Source organism: Leptosomus discolor, chromosome 1 (assembly GCF_034619465.1).
Source record: "Leptosomus discolor isolate bLepDis1 chromosome 1, bLepDis1.hap2, whole genome shotgun sequence".
Classification (NCBI taxonomy): Eukaryota; Metazoa; Chordata; class Aves; order Leptosomiformes; family Leptosomidae; genus Leptosomus; species Leptosomus discolor.
Genome location: NC_141391.1, coordinates 155,381,823 through 155,400,253, shown reverse-complemented (window position 1 = coordinate 155,400,253; position 18,431 = coordinate 155,381,823). Strand labels below are relative to the sequence as shown.

The window sequence follows — 18,431 nt, the reverse complement described above, 5'->3', positions numbered from 1 at the left end:
ACAGACCAAGCTTAAAAACCTGTGGTAGCTTCTAAAATCTATGCTGCTGCTGAAGTCAGCAGAGCTCTTTATGTTTTCTTATATTAAAAAACTAACATGGGAGCCTAGAGTGTGAACCCCTTTGCCCTCTCGGCAGTGCAGACCAGGACAGTTCTATATTATGTGGCTGTGCCTTTTTCAGGTTCAAGGACTTGTGAAGTGATGCTGAGAGCAACTGCTGAGTGAACAAAAAGTAAGTGACTTCTTGCAAACCCTACCTCAAAGGTAAGAAAGTGATGAAGCATAATGGAAAAGGCACAACTACAGGTAAATCTGACTTGTCTGGGCTGAAGGATAGGACAACTGACTATTTTTTTTAAGTGCTGAAACGATCAACAACAGAGAAAGGCTGGACTCCAGCTATGGGACTGCCAGCAGAAATCTGGACTAGGTATGAAATACAAGATTATCAATTTCATTAAGCTCTCCTGAGCAGGGATATGTAAAAAACACACACAGATATCCAAAGTAGCATACCCCAGAAAGCCTCTACTTCCACAACTATGGGCTTACAGTTTTCAGAACTAACATTTCCTAAGGAAAAAGGCTGATGATCCCTTTTTTCACTGTGTAGGTTATTGAGGATGCTCCTCCAGCACAAGTGCCCAGTTCAACACATCAGTTTTCCAGGGGCAAAAACCTTCTTTCTATTTTGTTTCTTAAAACAGAATTATGCTTGAGACTGCTTAAGATTGTACTTGGATGCGAATGGTCTTCCTCAATAAATGTTCTATCGTATCATGTTGATGGATCCTCTTTTAAGAGCTAAACCCAAGACAAATACTTCCTCAGAGAAAGTACAAGCGGTAGACGTGAGAAAAGGAAATCAAGAAGTGACTTTATGAGAAATAGATTTAAAAAAAAAAACCTCAAAGAGAATTCAATGCTACTGAACAGAAATTATTAAACGATGGGTAACATGGGCAGTGCTGTACCTCAAAACCAACAATTCATAGAATCATAGAATGGTTTGGGTTAGAACGGACCATAAAGATCATCTAAGTTCCACCAGACCAGGTTGCTCACAGCCTCATCCAACCTGGCCTTGGACACTGCCAGGGAGGGGCAGCCACAGCTGCTCTGGGCAACCTGTGCAAGTGTCTCACCACCCTCACAGTAGAGAGCTTCTTCCTAATAGCCAACAGCTAAGAGCTGGACGCAGCACTGCAGGTGGGGTCTCACCAGAGCAGAGTAGAGGGGGAGAATCCCCTCCCTTGACCTGCTGGCCGCGCTTCTCTTGATGCAGCCCAGGATATGGTTGGCTCTTTGGGCTGCGAGTGCACGTTGCTGGCTCACGTTGAGCTTCCCATCAACCAGCACCCCCAAGTCCTTCTCCACAGGGCTGCTCTGGATCCATTCATGGCCCAGCCTGTATCTGTGCTTGGGGCTGCCCCAACCCATGTGCAGGACCTTGCACTCGGCTTTGTGGAACTTCGTGAGGTTTGCATGGGCCCACCATTAGCCATGCTCTCCTTCAACCTCAAAATGTGGATGGAAGGAAAGAAGCCTTCACACTTAGGCTTGACTGTGCCCCAGTACAATAGCAAAAACCAGTCCTGTCTTGAGTGTTTGGACATACAAATATTCACAACACAGATGTATAGACAAACACATTCAGGGGAAGGAAGAACTAGCAGTGGTTACAAAGAAATATTTCTACATGGCAATATATTTTTTCTGCCTGAAATATCATCATGTAGGAATACGACCAATGTGTTCTAATGGAAATCTAAAATTCGGTGATTAATGAAGCATAAATCTACACACATTATTTTATGCCATTAAAAATATTCTTACCTGAGCACTCCTACTTCATTTTTGAAAGCCTGTAACTGTTGAGGCGTGGGTGCCGTAACATTCAACATTTTCACTGCCACATCACCTTTAAAATAGCAATATTTAGTAAGTGCCATTGATACATATTCCTCTATGAAGAAAATGCTATATAGAGCATCAGAAATATTGAGATACTCTATTTTCTAGCTTTTGTGAAATAAACCACTACAATATCAAAACAAGTAAATATTCTGTAAAACATATAAACACTATTCTTAGTTTACTCTGAGAAATCCTAGCCAAGTTAAAGCTTTCCAAATACATGTTTGAAATCCTCATTCATCAAGATGGATACTTCAGCCTTTCTAGTAACTGTTTCATTTTTACCCTAATAGTTACTTTATTGAGAAGAACATGCAAGAGTTTTGTTTCTGAACAGTCTGAAGTTCTAGCATTGCCTATTTAGCACACTACTTGTTAATTTAAAAATCATCTTTATGGCCCTTCAGTGGCCTCTCTGCAGTATGTCCATGTCTCTCTTGTAGTGAGGAGGCCAGAACTGGACCCAGCACTCCAGGTGTGGCCTCACCAGTGCTGAGGGGGAGGATCATTTCCCTCAACCTGCTGGCAATGCTTTGCCTAATCCAGCCCAGGCTATCATTAGTCTTCTTTGCAGCATGAGCACACTGCTGGCTCATATTCAACTTGTCCACTAGAACCCCCAGGCACTTTTCTGCAAAGCTGCTGTCCAGGTGGGTGGCCCCCAGCAGGCCATGTTACTTGCTTAAGAATAACCGTTTGCCATGACAGCCACATACCGTGCCATTTTCCTTTGTAGACTGTTCCAAATGATCCAGATCCTATCCTTTGTCCAACTGTGATCTGTCCATCTGGTATCTCCCAATCATCACTTGAATCCCGTCGACCAAGGGTTTTCTTTATATATATATATATATATATGCATAAACAATAAAAAGGAAGAAAGCAAGTGCATTAATGTCTGTGAAAAAAGCTCCTTTGTTAAAGATTTGGTATGATATCATTAAAGTCCTAAATGAACTTCCTTGTTCACATATTGCATTTGACTTTTCAAGCCAGCCATACACTGAACCTCAGCACACTGGTATACGAAATTATTTCCTGGCATGAAATATTTGCCACAGGTTTCCGGCAGTGTTAAAACTAGTAAACACTAAAAATCTTACCAAAAAGAAAGTCTCATTTATTTTTGACTTCTTACTCAATCATAATGCTAAATCTTGAATTAAAAAAAAAGCAGACATTTTAATGTATTGTTACATTTGAGAATCACTACAGAACTTTTGAAGTTCAAGAATCAATGGTGGGAAAAGTTAAGCTGTTACCTGAAGGGAAACTGGTGTAATATGAAGCACACCAAGACATTTGGGTGCAACAGAGTTAAACTGAGTATGGTCAATTACTTAAACTATTTATGTGTCAGTCCCACAATTCCAATATTCCATTACTTATTGGTTTGAAGTCCTTGATCATTACCATGATCACGTTCAAAATAATTCAGAGGTCTTTGATGAAAGAAAAGTGAGAGGAACATGGTTGTGTGCTATTTCTATACTATGAATATACCGTACTATGAATGAAAATAGCTGATCTTTCCCTTACCATTCTATTTCTGTCTTCCGAGGATGAGGATGATTTCCTTTCCCGTTGAGGTCCTGGTGACTTCTGTAACGCTTTCACATTGGTGAGTGACCCAGGCAAAGAGGCAGGAGGTGTTGCAGATAACCCTGCAGTTGAACCTAGATTTCAGAAACAGGATAATTTTATCCATAAGGAGCTAGCTTACAAGAATGTAATGATATTAGGTGCAAGAATTGTGTTTAAGATGCAGTATCTCCAAACATTAATGTAAATGTTAAGAGGAAACAAACTTATACTAGAAATATTGTCCTAATATTAGATTAGTGTTCAAGTCTTAGATTTCAGGAAGAGATAAGTCTATAGCAAACATCCGTGTATACCAGATAGTTCCCAGTCTCTTGTTTGGGAATTATCAGAAGGACAATGTCTCTTGAAATAGAAAAAAAAAAAAAAAATTAAAATGTATTTTTTGATTCCACCAGTTTCTTTAAGAAGAAAAGTAGTAGCATTTTAGGTAGCAGCAGCTACCTCTCAGATTTCTTGTAGCTAACCTTTTAGGGACCCAATAAATAGCTGAAATACTGTACTTTGAAACAAAACAGACTAAATGCAAAAAAATTGAAATGTTTTCTAGTTGAGTCTCCAAGTGCCACCTGAAAACCATTTGGCTGTTTTAAAGCTACCTGTTAGCAGAGAGCTCTTATTTAAAAGAAAATATTTGACCGTGGAAATGCTTAAAAGAAAAAAAAGAACAAGTACTGTAGTTAACTATTTGAAGCATATGCTATTAAATACAAAAAGAACAGTACATCTGTAGCCTATATGTTACCTAAACAAATCTATGCAGGAAAATGTCACTAACAGAGCTGTGTTTCAGAGCCCAAATGGCTTTTTACAAATAGAGCACTTCAGCTAGACACTGCTTTTTAAAATACACCATAATTATTCATAACAAGGTTATGCTGACCCTCCCAATGCAAAGGACATAAAACAGGGTCAACTGTTAATTAAATTCACACTGCTCTGCTAAACAATGTATGTCATTGTACAAGACCTCCAACATTCCAACGCTTTCTCTCAAATCAGTGTTCTGGGAAGTGGTAGAAGACAACACTCCTCATATTCCTTCAGAAGCCCCCTTCTTACAAAAAAAGTGTCTCCTAATGCCAACTTGAGTTCAAAAATTGACTTTGTGACTTTTAAAACTGTTGCTCGAGTTCAGTCACTCAGTGCATGCTAATTTACCAGACTATATATATATATATATATCTCTCCATTACTGCCTGTCCTCACTGAGCTAAAATCCATACATTTAGAAGTGGAAGCACAAAATAATGACATACCAACACATCAAAAATGGGATGCAGCATCCATAAACTTTGTCCCACATGCTAAAGCCACAATAATGATGCATATTGGGCACCCTAACTCCAGTTACAAGCAGCTAGACGCCAGTGACCTGAAGGATCGACTTTTGTTCATATTCATGTTACGGTCACTATATTGTCATAAAGTTATTATATTATTTGTCTGAAATCACACATATATGGAATTAAATGTATGATGATCTCAGAACATGAGCAATTTTCCAGAAGTTTACTGGGTTACAGACTTTCTCTGTAATAGCAAAGCTCTACTAGAATGCATTTTCTTTAGAAGTAACTGAAGTCTCCTACTTAAATTTTATTACCATGATATAGAAACACTAGCACAATATTCACCCTTCATCAAAAATGCTTACAGCACATGGTAGGACATTAATCTGCTCATAATAATACCAGATGGCCTGCTTTCCAAGTTATTAGAGTAGAATACTTCAGATAATGTTGGACTTTAGTCATTAGCTTGGACTCTGAAGCCGTATGTAACGTATTCCATTCTGTAGCCAGTTTGCTTGTTGGGAACACCTGTTGTCTTATAAAGACTTCTGGAAGAACTTTACAAGTGAACTGCTCTTGATATATTCTGAAACAAAAGTCTTTGAAACAGCCAAGATGGTAGCATTTGAAAACCACACTACATGCACTGAACTACTCATTTCTACACGTATATGTATAGACACAAATATTCACATTTCATGTTATACTCAATAGATGATTTCTCCAGCATATGAAATCCCACAGAGTTTTTGGGGATTTTGTGCAATACAACAGATCCATTGACAGCTTCAGGCCTGAACTACCCCCAGAGTCAATGACATGAAAATGGAAGAGTCTTATTTTACATGGTACAGGACAGAAACAAATACCGTTTTACTGGAAATTTACTAACTAAATAAAAACTACATGGTCTAAACCATCTAGGGCCCCAACGTGGTATCAATAGCACATTCTGAAAATGAAGTATTTGTTGAAAGTCGACATGACACATTACTTGAAAAGCTTGAGACCTAACAAGATATCAATGGAAATGCTTGTAATTCACATTTGATTTCCTACATTACTTTTCAAAACAAAGAATGTTAAATATAGAAAACTGTTAAAGCACTGAACTGACTTAAACTGAACAGCCAAGGAAATTCTAAGTTAAGGACGTCACTTTGTCTTTAAAATCACTGCAGTGCAGTCCAAGGACCTTTGCTTAGGAAAAATACGCTAAGGTCCACATAAAAACCCCAACTACGAAATTCCTTGCTTTTGAAGCTTTAAGTCAGACTTTATTTACAGTCATTTTCAAGCGTGTAAAGGTGAAAGTGAGTATGTGTGAAAAGCACATTCAAAGCATTCCAGCCAGGCCAAGCAAAAAACAGAGGTGTTTTGATAAACTCACACACTTACATACACACGGTGTGAGGGTGAGGCACAAACAGCATCTGTGGTTTTACTTATTTTGTTTGGGTGAAAACAAGAAAGAAGAGCCCAACTACCTCTGAACACTGGGCCAGGCTCAAAATCAAACACTATTTCACTGGGGACAGAATGAAGGAGGGGACTGGGAGTCCGGGATTGGTATTTCCGAAGACAGCGCATCAGCTGGTTCAAAGGGGCTGTTAGAGAGAAAGAGACGGGCAGGCAGAGACAGAAAGACAGACACATAGAAGAAATGAAAGAAGTCATGGGAAATAACTAGGATGCTTTGACTCCTATTCATAGATTGCTTCTGTACTTTGAAAGGAAAAAAAAAAAAAGAGTCAACTACTAATAACACTGTTTCAGGACTGGGAATAGCCAATTGTTTTCAGATGCCAAGCAGACAGTTTATGATCAAAAGTTAAAACCAACATGATAGCACAACATTTAAATGCTGGACAAAATGGGCAAAACTGTGGAGAGCCACACCTGTCAACACATACGAAAATAGCTAAAACTGGCAACTTGAAATTAGTACACTTGTAGGATTAAAGGAATTTTCTTTTTAAAAAGCGTTGTATTGCTGGTGTAAGAAAAAAACAGGTCCATCAAACACAACGCAGTAGGTAGGTACCATCCTACCAACTACCAGATTTGGATGGGAGCAACAAAGTCAGTGATGGCCCACAGTACAAAATCTTAGACATCAGGATAGAGTGCACTAAGGTAATTCAGACTTTACTTATGGCTGAAGCAAGTTATAATTAGTAGGAGATGACTATGTTAATGATTTGGAGTTGGAAAAACTGTCACATGCCTGCCCTACTTACTATTTCTTTATTTATGTTATTTCTGTATTATTATATTCACAGGAATAAATACAGCACACAAGAAGCCCTCTCAGGACTTTCACAGCCAGTGGGAGAAGTGACTTAACAGGCCCGTGCTTAACATTTGAAGAAAAATAAATCTTCTGGCACTAGTACTGACTTAACTGTGAGTTAGGGCTGCGTGTTACTGAAGAAAACATAAGAAGACCTGGCTTTAGCGTAAGGTCCTAACAACCTGGTTCCAAGAGTAGCACAGGCATGCAGTACAGCAAAGCAGCATCTTCAGCAGGGGTAGAGGGGGAGAAGAACTGGAGTATTTCATGCTGCTTTAGGATGCAGCAGGTAAGTGGACCTTCCATACAAACATGTCAATGGTTTTCAATGAAAACCCCCGTTGTTTCCATGGGTGGAAAGTAACAACAGGCATAAAAATCTTTGAGAGTTGGGAAGTTGTAGTGTATCTGTGCAGCCATGTGAGTGAATGAGTGTGTGCGTGTGAGAGCAGAAAAGTGATGGCGCAAGAAAATTTTAAAACTAAAAAACTAGATAACACTTCAAAACTTTTTCTCCTTCTGTCTCCCCCACTCCCAGAATGACCGGCAAATGACTCAAACCTTTGTCAGACAAATATCAAGTTCATGGACAAGCAAAATGCAAATTCGTTTTTTGTACTAGTCATATTTTCCTTTGTGCCTGTGTTTTGTAGAAGGAAGTAGAACAAAGGGAAGGGACAGAGCAGTTTGTAATTAAATCTAGCACAGTAGCTAGTTTAAACACTACTTACCTCCCTCTCCTCGTAAACTCTGGTCTCTAATCAAGTCCTATAAATAATTAAAAAAAGAAAGTGTTTAATTTGGGTATTATCACATACATTCCAGAATCAATCAAGACTGATCACTGAGAATCCATAACCTCATATGTTGTCCGTGAAATAAAAGTTGTTTCCTACCCTGGCTTACTAATAGCAGCGACTCCAATCTATCTATAACAACTACTAAACTTCAAATTTAGTTGCTTTAAAACAGCATCTCTCAGTAGTAAAGTGAGACGTACACCACCCAAAATAGACGCTGACATGAAAATATTGATTTAAACACACAGCTGGTCAAAATGCATAAAGAAATATCGAACCAAACGTTCTAGTTACAGTGTTTGTGGCATAAATTATTTGAACTGCCACATCAGAAGCTGGGACACTAATTTCCTGTACTGAGGTACATCAGTCAAATGACTTCTGCTTCGTTTTTTCTTGTAACAAAGCACCTAATTTGCATAGCCAGGTGCACTCTGTTCTCAGAAATGACTAACTGCAAAAGGTTTCCTTCACTTGGAATCCACTGTGAACTGACAGTATCTTTTACAACATATCCAGACTAAAAGTGAACTACATTAAGAGTTTTCGAAACAGAAGAAAATTAGAAAATGCTAGCAGTTTCCCCTCTGTATATCCATTTTCATCACCAAGTTTATTTTTTTTTTTTTGGCTACACCATTCTTTTACTCCTTTATACACCTGCGCTGCCGCTGGAAGCACTCGTCCCGCCTCTCAGCTGCACCACTGCCATATACCACATGCAAATGTCTACGCGGCCACACTCTTAATACGCAACTAACATTTCGCCTTTCACTCAGCTCACATGCAAAACAGACTTTGTGCCTGAGTGTGTCCAAGCACACTTCAAGACTGCTCACCTGACAAATGACTAATTTCTACAGAGTAGACTTAAGGGTAAAATACAAGCTGTACATGTTAGCAAAATTAGAAAGAGGTTGTTGTGACCAACATTTTGAAAGGTACTAGCTGGCCTTACACCTAATATTAACCATTATTATTATTTACGATTCAGCATCCAGAAACTGCAAAAATGTGGAAAACAAGTGTAGCAATTTTTGACCACGCCAAAAGAATGCTCAGAACAATATATAATGGGCTCTTGAAATCCTAAGGAACATTCAATAAATCCCAACTCAGATTACTCCAATAATTCGAATTTCTTCAAAGCCAGAAATATTACTTAATGACAAATACTAAAAATCCGTATCTTGCACATAAAGAAACCTGCTTCGCATATATAATGGTTTGCAAGAGCGGTTACCAGCTTTCGCAGTCTTAATGCTGTGGTGTGGCTAGCAGTGTGAGCCTTGGGACTAACGCCAAAAAAAAAGAGAGCAGTGTATTGTGGCAGAATGTTTCTAAAAGGACAGGCTGCCAAAAGGCAGCTTCTGCTTTAAGAGAAGGGTTATCTGCATTCTTACAGCTCTCAATAGCAAAAACGTCTTACGTGGGATCTATGAAGATTCTGACAGACCACCAAGGATTAGCTTAGAAACACAGCACTCATGTACACAAGATAAATGTAACGCACTGATATACATGAGGGAAACCTCAACTCTACTCTTCCTGATCCAAATGTTATTATTAATACTTACATCGATATTGACTGGCTCGATTGTATTGATGTGAACATTGGGAGCTGAAGAGGATCGGTCGCGTTGCCCAAATTGATTCCGATGGTCTTCATCTGCTGGTCGGAGGGGCTGTGGGATTGGAATGGATTTTGAAGGAGAAGGACTAGGGAGAATTGGTGGTCTGAGAAACAAAGTCAAGGAAAAAGAGGATTTAGGTCTACAAATGGCTTCAAATACTGCATAGTGGGTGTGGTGAGTCCTTTTCATATAATATACACATTAAAAAACTGATCTAAAGGCCTGCATAAAAACAATTTATAATGAACGATTTCTACTCCCCTATGATCAACTGCAACAACCCTCTGCTGCACAAACTACCTAATTACATGGCTGTGAAACATTCTGACTAAAAACAAAACAAAAAAATCCTAACATACCATACCAAACTAATAATAATAAATCCTGATCTGAAAAATTCATGTAGCCCAACATGCACCGCAGATAGCAACATACTCTGCAGTTTCCTCACTTCAGAGTTAATGCATACACTCTTTTTCACTGCAATCCATTGAGAACTAAAAATGCTTAACATCTCACATCAACGTTACAGTCAGAAGATGTCACAAAACAAATTGTATGGATGGATTATTGTTCAATGAAAAAAGTCTTAAAATTACATAGTGGTCACTCAATGTGATTGATTAATATTATGGCAAATGTAATACGAATTATTGATATGAAAAATAAATATATCGCTTCTTAATCTCAACTTTTAAGAAATAACTGAATAGTGCAATGTTTTAAACATTATTTGCAGTGCTACAGTTAGGCAATGCAATAGAATTTACTGGAAAGGTAAGTGTTCAGACTGCGCAGACAAGTTTTCTGAAGAAACGCAAATGCTGCCAGTAATAAATGTAGATGAAGTCTTTAATTTATGGTATCATGAATCATATTTGAAAGACAAAACATCTAAACACTTGCTTTTTCATTTGTAAGATGGCAGAATGTCACTTCTCTGGTTATCCATTTATTTTGTTAAAGTATAATAAATTGGCATTTCTCTCTTACTCAAGCCAAGGTGAGTCACTGTTAAGTCTAATGATTCAATTTAGTGCATATAAAGGCAAAAGGTCAAAGAGAAACATTTGCCACCTTTGTCAAAAAAACCTTTGTGTTAATACATGAGATCTGACAACAAATAGAACGTAGAGAAAACACAACTCCTAAGAGAGGAACAGAGTCCTCCAGTCATCCAGTTACACATGGGTTAGTTACCATGCCCACAAAGGCAATGCCCACAGGGAGAAGCTTCAGAAATAAACCACACGGCAGCACAGAGCAGCCACAAGTCCTGGTGCCGCCTCCTGTAGGCAAACGCTCCTTGGCCTCTCCAAAGATTTTAGGGGTAACTAACACTTTCAACAGGATACCTTGACATTTTTTCAGAAACAGGTCTGCTTTAGTCTATTACCCTACCTTTCATTGAAGAGTTTACACAGTTTGGCACTGATCCCAGAACTCAGTGCTATCTGTATCCTAAGTACCTGTCATCTTTTCCTTCCTGGCCAACAGTCTCACAATTGAGAATGGCAAAACAGAGTGCTTGTGAATTAATTCAAATAACAGTCTAGTAAGTCTTGTAATAAAATCATGTTTGGGAAGTGGGGTGGGGAAGAATAGGTAGGGAGTTTAACCCTGTTTAACGTTTTTTTAAAAAATAGTTACCTATTGTCAGATGATGGAATTTATATCGGGAAGATACTGGGTAGCAATGAACTGAAACTGCCAACACACAAACCTGAGAAAGAGCCTTGAACAGCCCAGCACTCCAGAAGATTCTCAGAATTTCAGAAACATTTTTTAAATGCAGTTGATCTACATACACATAAGCTAAAATTTTCATTCATTGCTAACAAGTGACTTCGGGTAAAATCTTTTCTATTGTAGATTAGGAAGTTTTGAACTCCTGAAGGTTTTTGTAAGGAAATCATGCAACTACAACCAACATCAGGAGATGGGACACTGCACAGATACAAGTGCAGGACATTGGCTGACATTCTAAAGCACTTTCATGTAAAGCAAGCATGTCAGAGGCTGCACAGAAAGATTTCAGAAGAAAAGCCTAAAAAGTGTCCCAGCTTGGCCAGTTCTGTCATTGTTGGGATAGCTAACTCCTGCTCAAACTTCCTGAGAGTTCTCAGTAATAATGAAATTAAGGGAAATGTGTAACAACATCAGATCATTGCACTAAGAGTGACTGTGAGACACCATTTGAGCTCTGCCACACAATAAGAACAGAAGCAATCAGATTTTCTGAGTAAGCCAAGGGAGAAAAAAAACCCAAATAGCAGAAATATTGTTTCAATTACATCCTCCTTTGAGTCATAAATGGTCATCTGCTAAGGGAATCTGCAAATATTCTGTATTTCTGGTCACAGGTAATGATGCCCATCATGCTGCTAGCACAGATAGCATGCTATGTCATACCATGTTTGAAAACAGTATGAATAGCTTTTTCTACTCATTAAATTCTAACTGGGGGAAGTTCAAAACTTTAGAAAACAATTACAGGCTGATAAAGAACTCTTTTTTTGGAGTCTCTAAACTATTATTAGGAAGATCTCTGGTCATTAGACACCAAAGAATCCAGAGATAGAAATCTCATAAGCAGCTAGCCGTGTGCTCCATCTATACAATCAGAATTTCATTAATGGGTGTCCTTGGGACACTTATAAAAAGATAGGTTATTTTTGCTAAATAAGAATGTTGCTTGAAAAAAGGTAACTATCGAAGAGAAAGACACAAGTGGTTTGCTAGCCGAGATGGCCTACTGTTACCACCAGCTCAGCAGATATTACCACCAACCTCTGCCTACGTGTGGCAAAGTTTTGTATCTGTATCATGATATTGACCTGCAGAAAACACGGCAATCCTCTTGGCTACCAAAAGCCTGTTCTTATAGTATTCCTAAATTTTAATTACTCCAGGAGGGCAGAAGAGACATTGGAGCAAAAAAAGGACCAGCCATCATCTGGAAGAGAAGTAGGCTATGCAAACACAGTGCCAGCAAACATATTGCCAGGAGAAAACAAAATTAAAGAAAAATAAAATCAAGAGGACCAGACCACAGCTGCTGCAACGCACTGTTTCCTGTGGCATACATGTACAGCAGGCTGGGGCTTAAAGCAGCAGCAGTTTAGATACCAGGAACCAAGTTTCTGTTGCTCTGTGGCCTTTGTCAGCAGTTAACAGCCCACCCCCTAGCTAGAGGAGACCTTCTACAAATAAGGTCTGTAATATTAGAGAGGTTATACCACCTCATCTTGCACACTTTCTTCCAGCCTCTTAGACATGGGCATTCCTTTAAGAAACAATTCTCAGCTTCACAGTTGTCAAATCTCAATTTAATATGTTATATCCCTTCCTGGCAGTATGACGACAAAACATGCTTTTTCCTTGGACCATGTATTTGGGATAAGCACATTTTTCCCTCCGTTTTTATCGAGACAAAACAGAAAGGGGCTTTGTCAGGAGGCAAGAGTAACTGCAGACAGATGTGGATTTTTTACCCTTTGCCATTCACAGCAAGTGCCAACATGTCCACAGATTTACTATTCTGTAACATTGGGTCCATGGGGAAGAGGAAGGTAACTCAGAGAAGTGCCCACATGTGCTACTTAACATATAAACAAACAGTTTTATCAAGTCATATACAGTACCTCCAACACATCTTAGAACTTGCAATGATACAAGTTAGTTCACTTTACAAATATGAAAGAAAATTTAAATACAGATTTTCCTCAATTTCCTTTAACTCACCAATGTGATGTTTCATATATTTAAGAGCTGGTCTACTCAGGAAAGATTTTTCTTAGAACAGGTTTGTTTGTGTTTCAAGGTTTTTGTTTGGATTTTTTTTTTTCTGTAGTAAGACAAATACTTAAACTGAAAGCTCACGTTCACTTAGCTTCGGTTATAGGGCGTGTGCCACTTCTCTTAAAATGACAACATCTCTACTGGACTGAGATGTTTCTTCTCCCCCTCCCACTCTGAACAAGTGTATCTCAGTTTAGCCACAGAGCTCAGCGTAGTACACACTATTCACCTGGAAGACTGCACATTCATACCTAAGCCAAACCTATTGCAAGCCAATATGCAATACCAAGGCTTTTTGTTTGTTTTGTTTACACCCGAGTAGGATTAGCTTTGGTTTTTGTTACTGCTGTTAATGAGGAACACAACACACTTCCATTTTCCAGCAGTTTCTAAGGACTGAAGGATCTGGGATACAATGGTATTTCAGCTACACTAGCAAGCAGGTAAACTGTAAATTTCGGAGGCCAAACATGTTCTAATTTAATTATTGTGGTACTCCATAGATTTTTGCAAGAAAACAAAGTAATTTTTTTCCTCCTCTGCCTCTGCAGCCTGGAAATAGTCAATAACCCCAAATCAAATGTTGATTTGGGGAAAAGGATAGCAGTATAAGTTTGTTACTACACGTTAGAGCTCTTACAGCATCCTGTGAAGTCAGTCAAAGCATCATGGGACAGGTCTGTAACAGGCCTAACTTCATACAGATTAGCGCATTTTTTTCTATACTGTGATAACTTGTTTTCAGCTGTGTTAGCTTGTAGGTGAAAAACAACTGCCAGGGTTATCACAACAGTGTGCACTTATACTGGCCTTTGGGCACAGATCAAAGCTTAGCAATGCTTTCCTAAAATTTCCAATAGCTTCCTATACCAGGGGTTGTCAAGAGAACCACACAGCTGCCGTTAGTCCTCTAAACCAGGTTCCAGTTCACTAGCATGTTTTTGCAAATAAAGTTTTGGGGAGCAAGAGGTTTCTACCACCTGTTGTACAGACTAAAGATACTTCTAAAGATTCTGATGCAGCCTTTTCTGCTCAGCAAGGATGCATATCAAGTTGGATATTGTAGGAAGTTTGCTAACATTTACACGGAGTCATCTGGAGAAGGTCTGGTGTCAGAAGTTTTAGGTGAAAAGTTCATCACTGTATTATGCAGTAAACCACAAAGCTTTTGCTCACTTAAACACATGGGGATCTAAATGGTGTTGCAGTACCAAATACAATATTATAAGACTGTGTCTTTATTTCCTTGGCTTTTCAGAAGCTTTTCTAGACATTTATGTATCTTCGGCTGAGGCAGAATGATCAGTGAACCTTTGGAAGAGAGAAAGGAAAGCAGAGGTGTTTAATCACAGGCTGGAGCCTGCTCTAAGGCAGGGACTGGCAAACTTCCAAGAATGGTGCACCAGACAGTCCTCCTTTCTTCTTCAAACTTAGGAGATTAAGCATGTTGGGAAATGTTGTTTTTCAAAGACCCAAGATGTTGCCAGCCTGCTTACTAGCAGTGTTCTGCCTCAAGCAAAGCAGATTCTTTCAGTTTCTACCAAGTCCAACCTGTCTCTGTGCTATTCAAAGTCTGACCGTGCACCCCCTTACCACCCACTCCGCAGGTTACTTACCCTGCCATAACATCTGTCTCATAAGTTTTCTGAGTTTTGCCCAACTTCACAACATCTGAGAGAAGACAGCTAAGTTGAAAGACAACTTCGGAATATTTTCAATAGCTAATCTCTCCCCTTTTCATACACCTGTAGTATTCAGCGAACTGAGTTCATGGAAATTCTGTGCTCATATTTTACAAGCAAAGATACAGAAGAAACTTTATGATAGTGCAATGAATGAAATGAATACAATGTATTATATACAGTTTCTGTACTTCAATTTTATTACAAATGGCTATTATTGGGGAGACCTACACTTTAATTCCTTCCAGTTAAGTGCACATTATAACTAAAATGACTGCTTTGGCACAAGTGCAAACTGAAAAAATTAAGATGGGACAAAAGACCTAATGTGGAGGCTGGACACATTTTTATAAAGGGTTCAGAAATGTTCCAGTGGGACCGTATGTGCTCCCTCATCTTGGGTAGGAATGTCTGGAGGGACTGCCTATGGCTTACAGTTGGAAGAACAAAAGGCTACAGGACCAGATTGCTTTAGGATGTTACACATGAGCAAAGTGAAACAAAGTTCTCCAGCACACTTAGCAGCTTTTGCATCACGTCCAACGGTCTTTTACTTTATGTCCCTTTCTCTTTTCAACTTCTCCATTTGATCCCTTGACAATTTCTCAGCACGTCACACACGCCTTTGCTCTTGAGCTTGTCTCACAACACAAACTCTTCCTTTTTCTTTGGGCACTTTGCCTGCTGCTGGAATCCCTTCACAAGGCTAAAGATGGATGTTTGCCTTCTCTCTCCTCAGGTTTACCAAACGATTAGTAACATCCCTTCCTCTGTGGGCTGTGCCATGCAAGATGCTAGGAGAACAGAGAAATCAAAGGAAAAATTATTAAACTAGTAAGTGATAACAAAGTGCTAATTCTTCATATTTTCAATCCCATTGCCCAACTCTCAAATGTCAATCCCTTACTGTCTTCCCAGACAAGATAAAAAAAAAAAAAAAGTCTGACATTTGAAGTTATTCCAGTTGAGCTGTTGTCCCATATTGTAGCAGTACCCTTTAACAAAACTGTGGGTGAGTATATATTTTTACAGAAAAGGCCAGCTTTTTTTTTTACTCTAAAAAAAAAAATCAGAGAAATTAGTATTTCCACAATTATGTCTTTAAAAAGCAGAGCAGTATTATTAAAGAAAGGCAAAAAGATAAGTGGAGAAAGGTATGAACAGTGCTATATGCTCATACAGTAGCATCTAAGTTGCTTCTGGAAAGGAAATACTATGAACGCATGCTTGGGGAAAATTGCATGGCTTTGTAACATGGATAATACTTACGAACACCAGATGATAATAAACCATTTTCCAACTAAACATTATTTTGAAGGCATGATATATGCTTTTTTTTTTTTAACAACGAAGTGTACAGCAAGGCAAAAAAAGCAGAAAGTAGAAAGCTAGAAACCTTTTATGGCTCCTGCAACCACAAACATTTACAGATGCAACACTCAGGAACTAAGCGCCTTAACCTCAGCTGGCAAGTATATTTAAATGTTAACATTTTTACATATGTGAAGTTAAAAACCTTAAGGCATTAACCAGCTTTGGTCTCAGTTTTTACTTCACAAAACTAGGACTGCCTGCAGTAGCGCATGTATCAATTAAGATAATCCACCTCGTTGTATCCTCATAAACTGTAAGAAAGCACAAGTGTGAGGCAGAGGCAATTGAAAAGCAGGAAAAATTGGCATATATCAGGATTGGGGCTACACAGTGCCTTTGGCATCCACAGGCATTTAACACAACTGGTATGAAAAAGCTTCACAGATTAGCAGTTCTAGCCTGGTTACAGTTTCAGCTGTACCATGAGAAAAGCAGAGCCTGCTTAGCTTAGAGAACCACAACAGCAGCGTTGTCCACAATCTGCTGTACTAACATCCACGGGACATATAGGCAACACCCACTACTTGGAAGATACACTTGCAAATTCACTTGAAACAGCACAGAATAGTACAAATCAGAAGATAATCTCTCTTTGTACTTACCAAATGAAGTTCCCTCTGCAGGACTGTCAATCTGTTTTCCCAGGAGGCATCATATTTGATCTTTCATAAAATAGTCTTGGCTGTCCAGGGAATTTCTCTTCTAGTTAGAGTCCATAGGTGCCTGAGTAGCTTCCAGTTGTGTTTCTGCTTTAATTTGTGTACAATGCTCATGATTCCAAGAGAGCCTCTCTGCCAAATGCAGTTCATCTCCATGCAGCACACATGTCCTAGGAATGTTCTTCTGAAGGCTTTTGTATTTGGTGTTCTTAAATTTGCATCGGGTTTCTTGACTTTGATACATCCTTGAGTTACTTCTTCCTGGAGAACTGTTCAACTAACTAGTGCTGGGTGCTGTCAGTGATCTATTAGCTACTGGGAACATAATCTCTCTTCACAGAGAGAGGGTCCAGAACCTTTGCTGGAAATATTGGGGGTGGAGGCTGTGGTCAGTCTGAGAAGTCTAATTTTACAAACCCTGGATCTGCAGCAAACAGATGCTACTGGTATATCCCAACATCTAAACAGGAGGAAGACAGCTGGTCTGGAGGATACTAAAGCAACGTGCATGTGGAAAAGCTACTAAAGCAGTATTATGAACCTGGAATTGGCATCTGTTCACGCCAATCTTATAGTGGTGTGGCTTATTCTGAAATAGAGGTATGTCACTTCAAAGCAAACAGTAGTTTGGTAACATAAACTAAAAGAATTTGTGAGCATATAGTTTTGGTTTGTACTAATTTGAAGTATAAAATCTTTCCAGTTTAGACCAGGTCTAAGCTACCGTGCAGAAGAAATCAGTTTAGCAGGTAAGGCTCCAACTCTACAGACACTTATGCACACGTTTAACTTGGGTTCATTACTAATTTATATCATCCACGTGAATGAAAACATTCACTTCTTTGAAGTTAAGCATAGGTGGATATATTTGCATGATAAGCCAGATTACAAAAATGTTGAGAGTTGCAAAGCAGTATTTTGAGTGTTTCTAAGCATATGGTACTGAAACATTATGCTATTAAACAGCAGGAATAAGGTCATACCCAACAGAATCTGAGGGGGGCACTGAGGGGTACGATCCAGATGCTGGGGTGGTCTCTCCTAAGGAGGCCTCCTCCTGTGATATGGGGTGATGTTCAAAGATCTTGGAGACAAACAGCAAACTGTGAGGCAAGAACAAAACAAAAACAACCTAACTTGTGCAAAACCCAGAAGCTTCACAATATAACACTCAAAGACTGAAGAAAAAAAAAAACAACACACCAAACAAAAACCCCAAACCCAACTGAAACCAAACCCTCATTGATTGAATTCTAAATTTTAAAATAAAGACTATACTAACACATTAATCTGCAATACTTGTTAAAAACATTATTTACTTGACAAAAGATCAAAAGATCATGCCTTCAAATATCTTCACGGAAAGTAATTTTT

The 18,431-nt window shown here is 38.9% G+C and overlaps 1 protein-coding gene across 2 annotated transcripts in view; it reads right to left on the bottom strand.

The window, feature by feature from the left end:
• The window catches only part of BRAF (B-Raf proto-oncogene, serine/threonine kinase), an 82,146-nt gene that overhangs the window by 14,623 nt on the left and 49,092 nt on the right, over positions 1-18,431 (bottom strand). Inside the window, exons 7-13 of one of the 2 annotated variants that reach the window (XM_086479446.1) lie at positions 18,041-18,160; positions 9,485-9,644; positions 7,839-7,875; positions 6,302-6,421; positions 3,457-3,593; positions 2,634-2,751; positions 1,837-1,921 (exon numbers count right to left, since the gene is read on the bottom strand). In XM_086479446.1, the coding sequence (XP_086335572.1) occupies positions 1,837-1,921; positions 2,634-2,751; positions 3,457-3,593; positions 6,302-6,421; positions 7,839-7,875; positions 9,485-9,644; positions 18,041-18,160 (777 nt within the window). The remainder of the gene's footprint in view (positions 1-1,836; positions 1,922-2,633; positions 2,752-3,456; positions 3,594-6,301; positions 6,422-7,838; positions 7,876-9,484; positions 9,645-18,040; positions 18,161-18,431) is intronic. The other variant, XM_086479452.1, reaches the window with a different exon arrangement.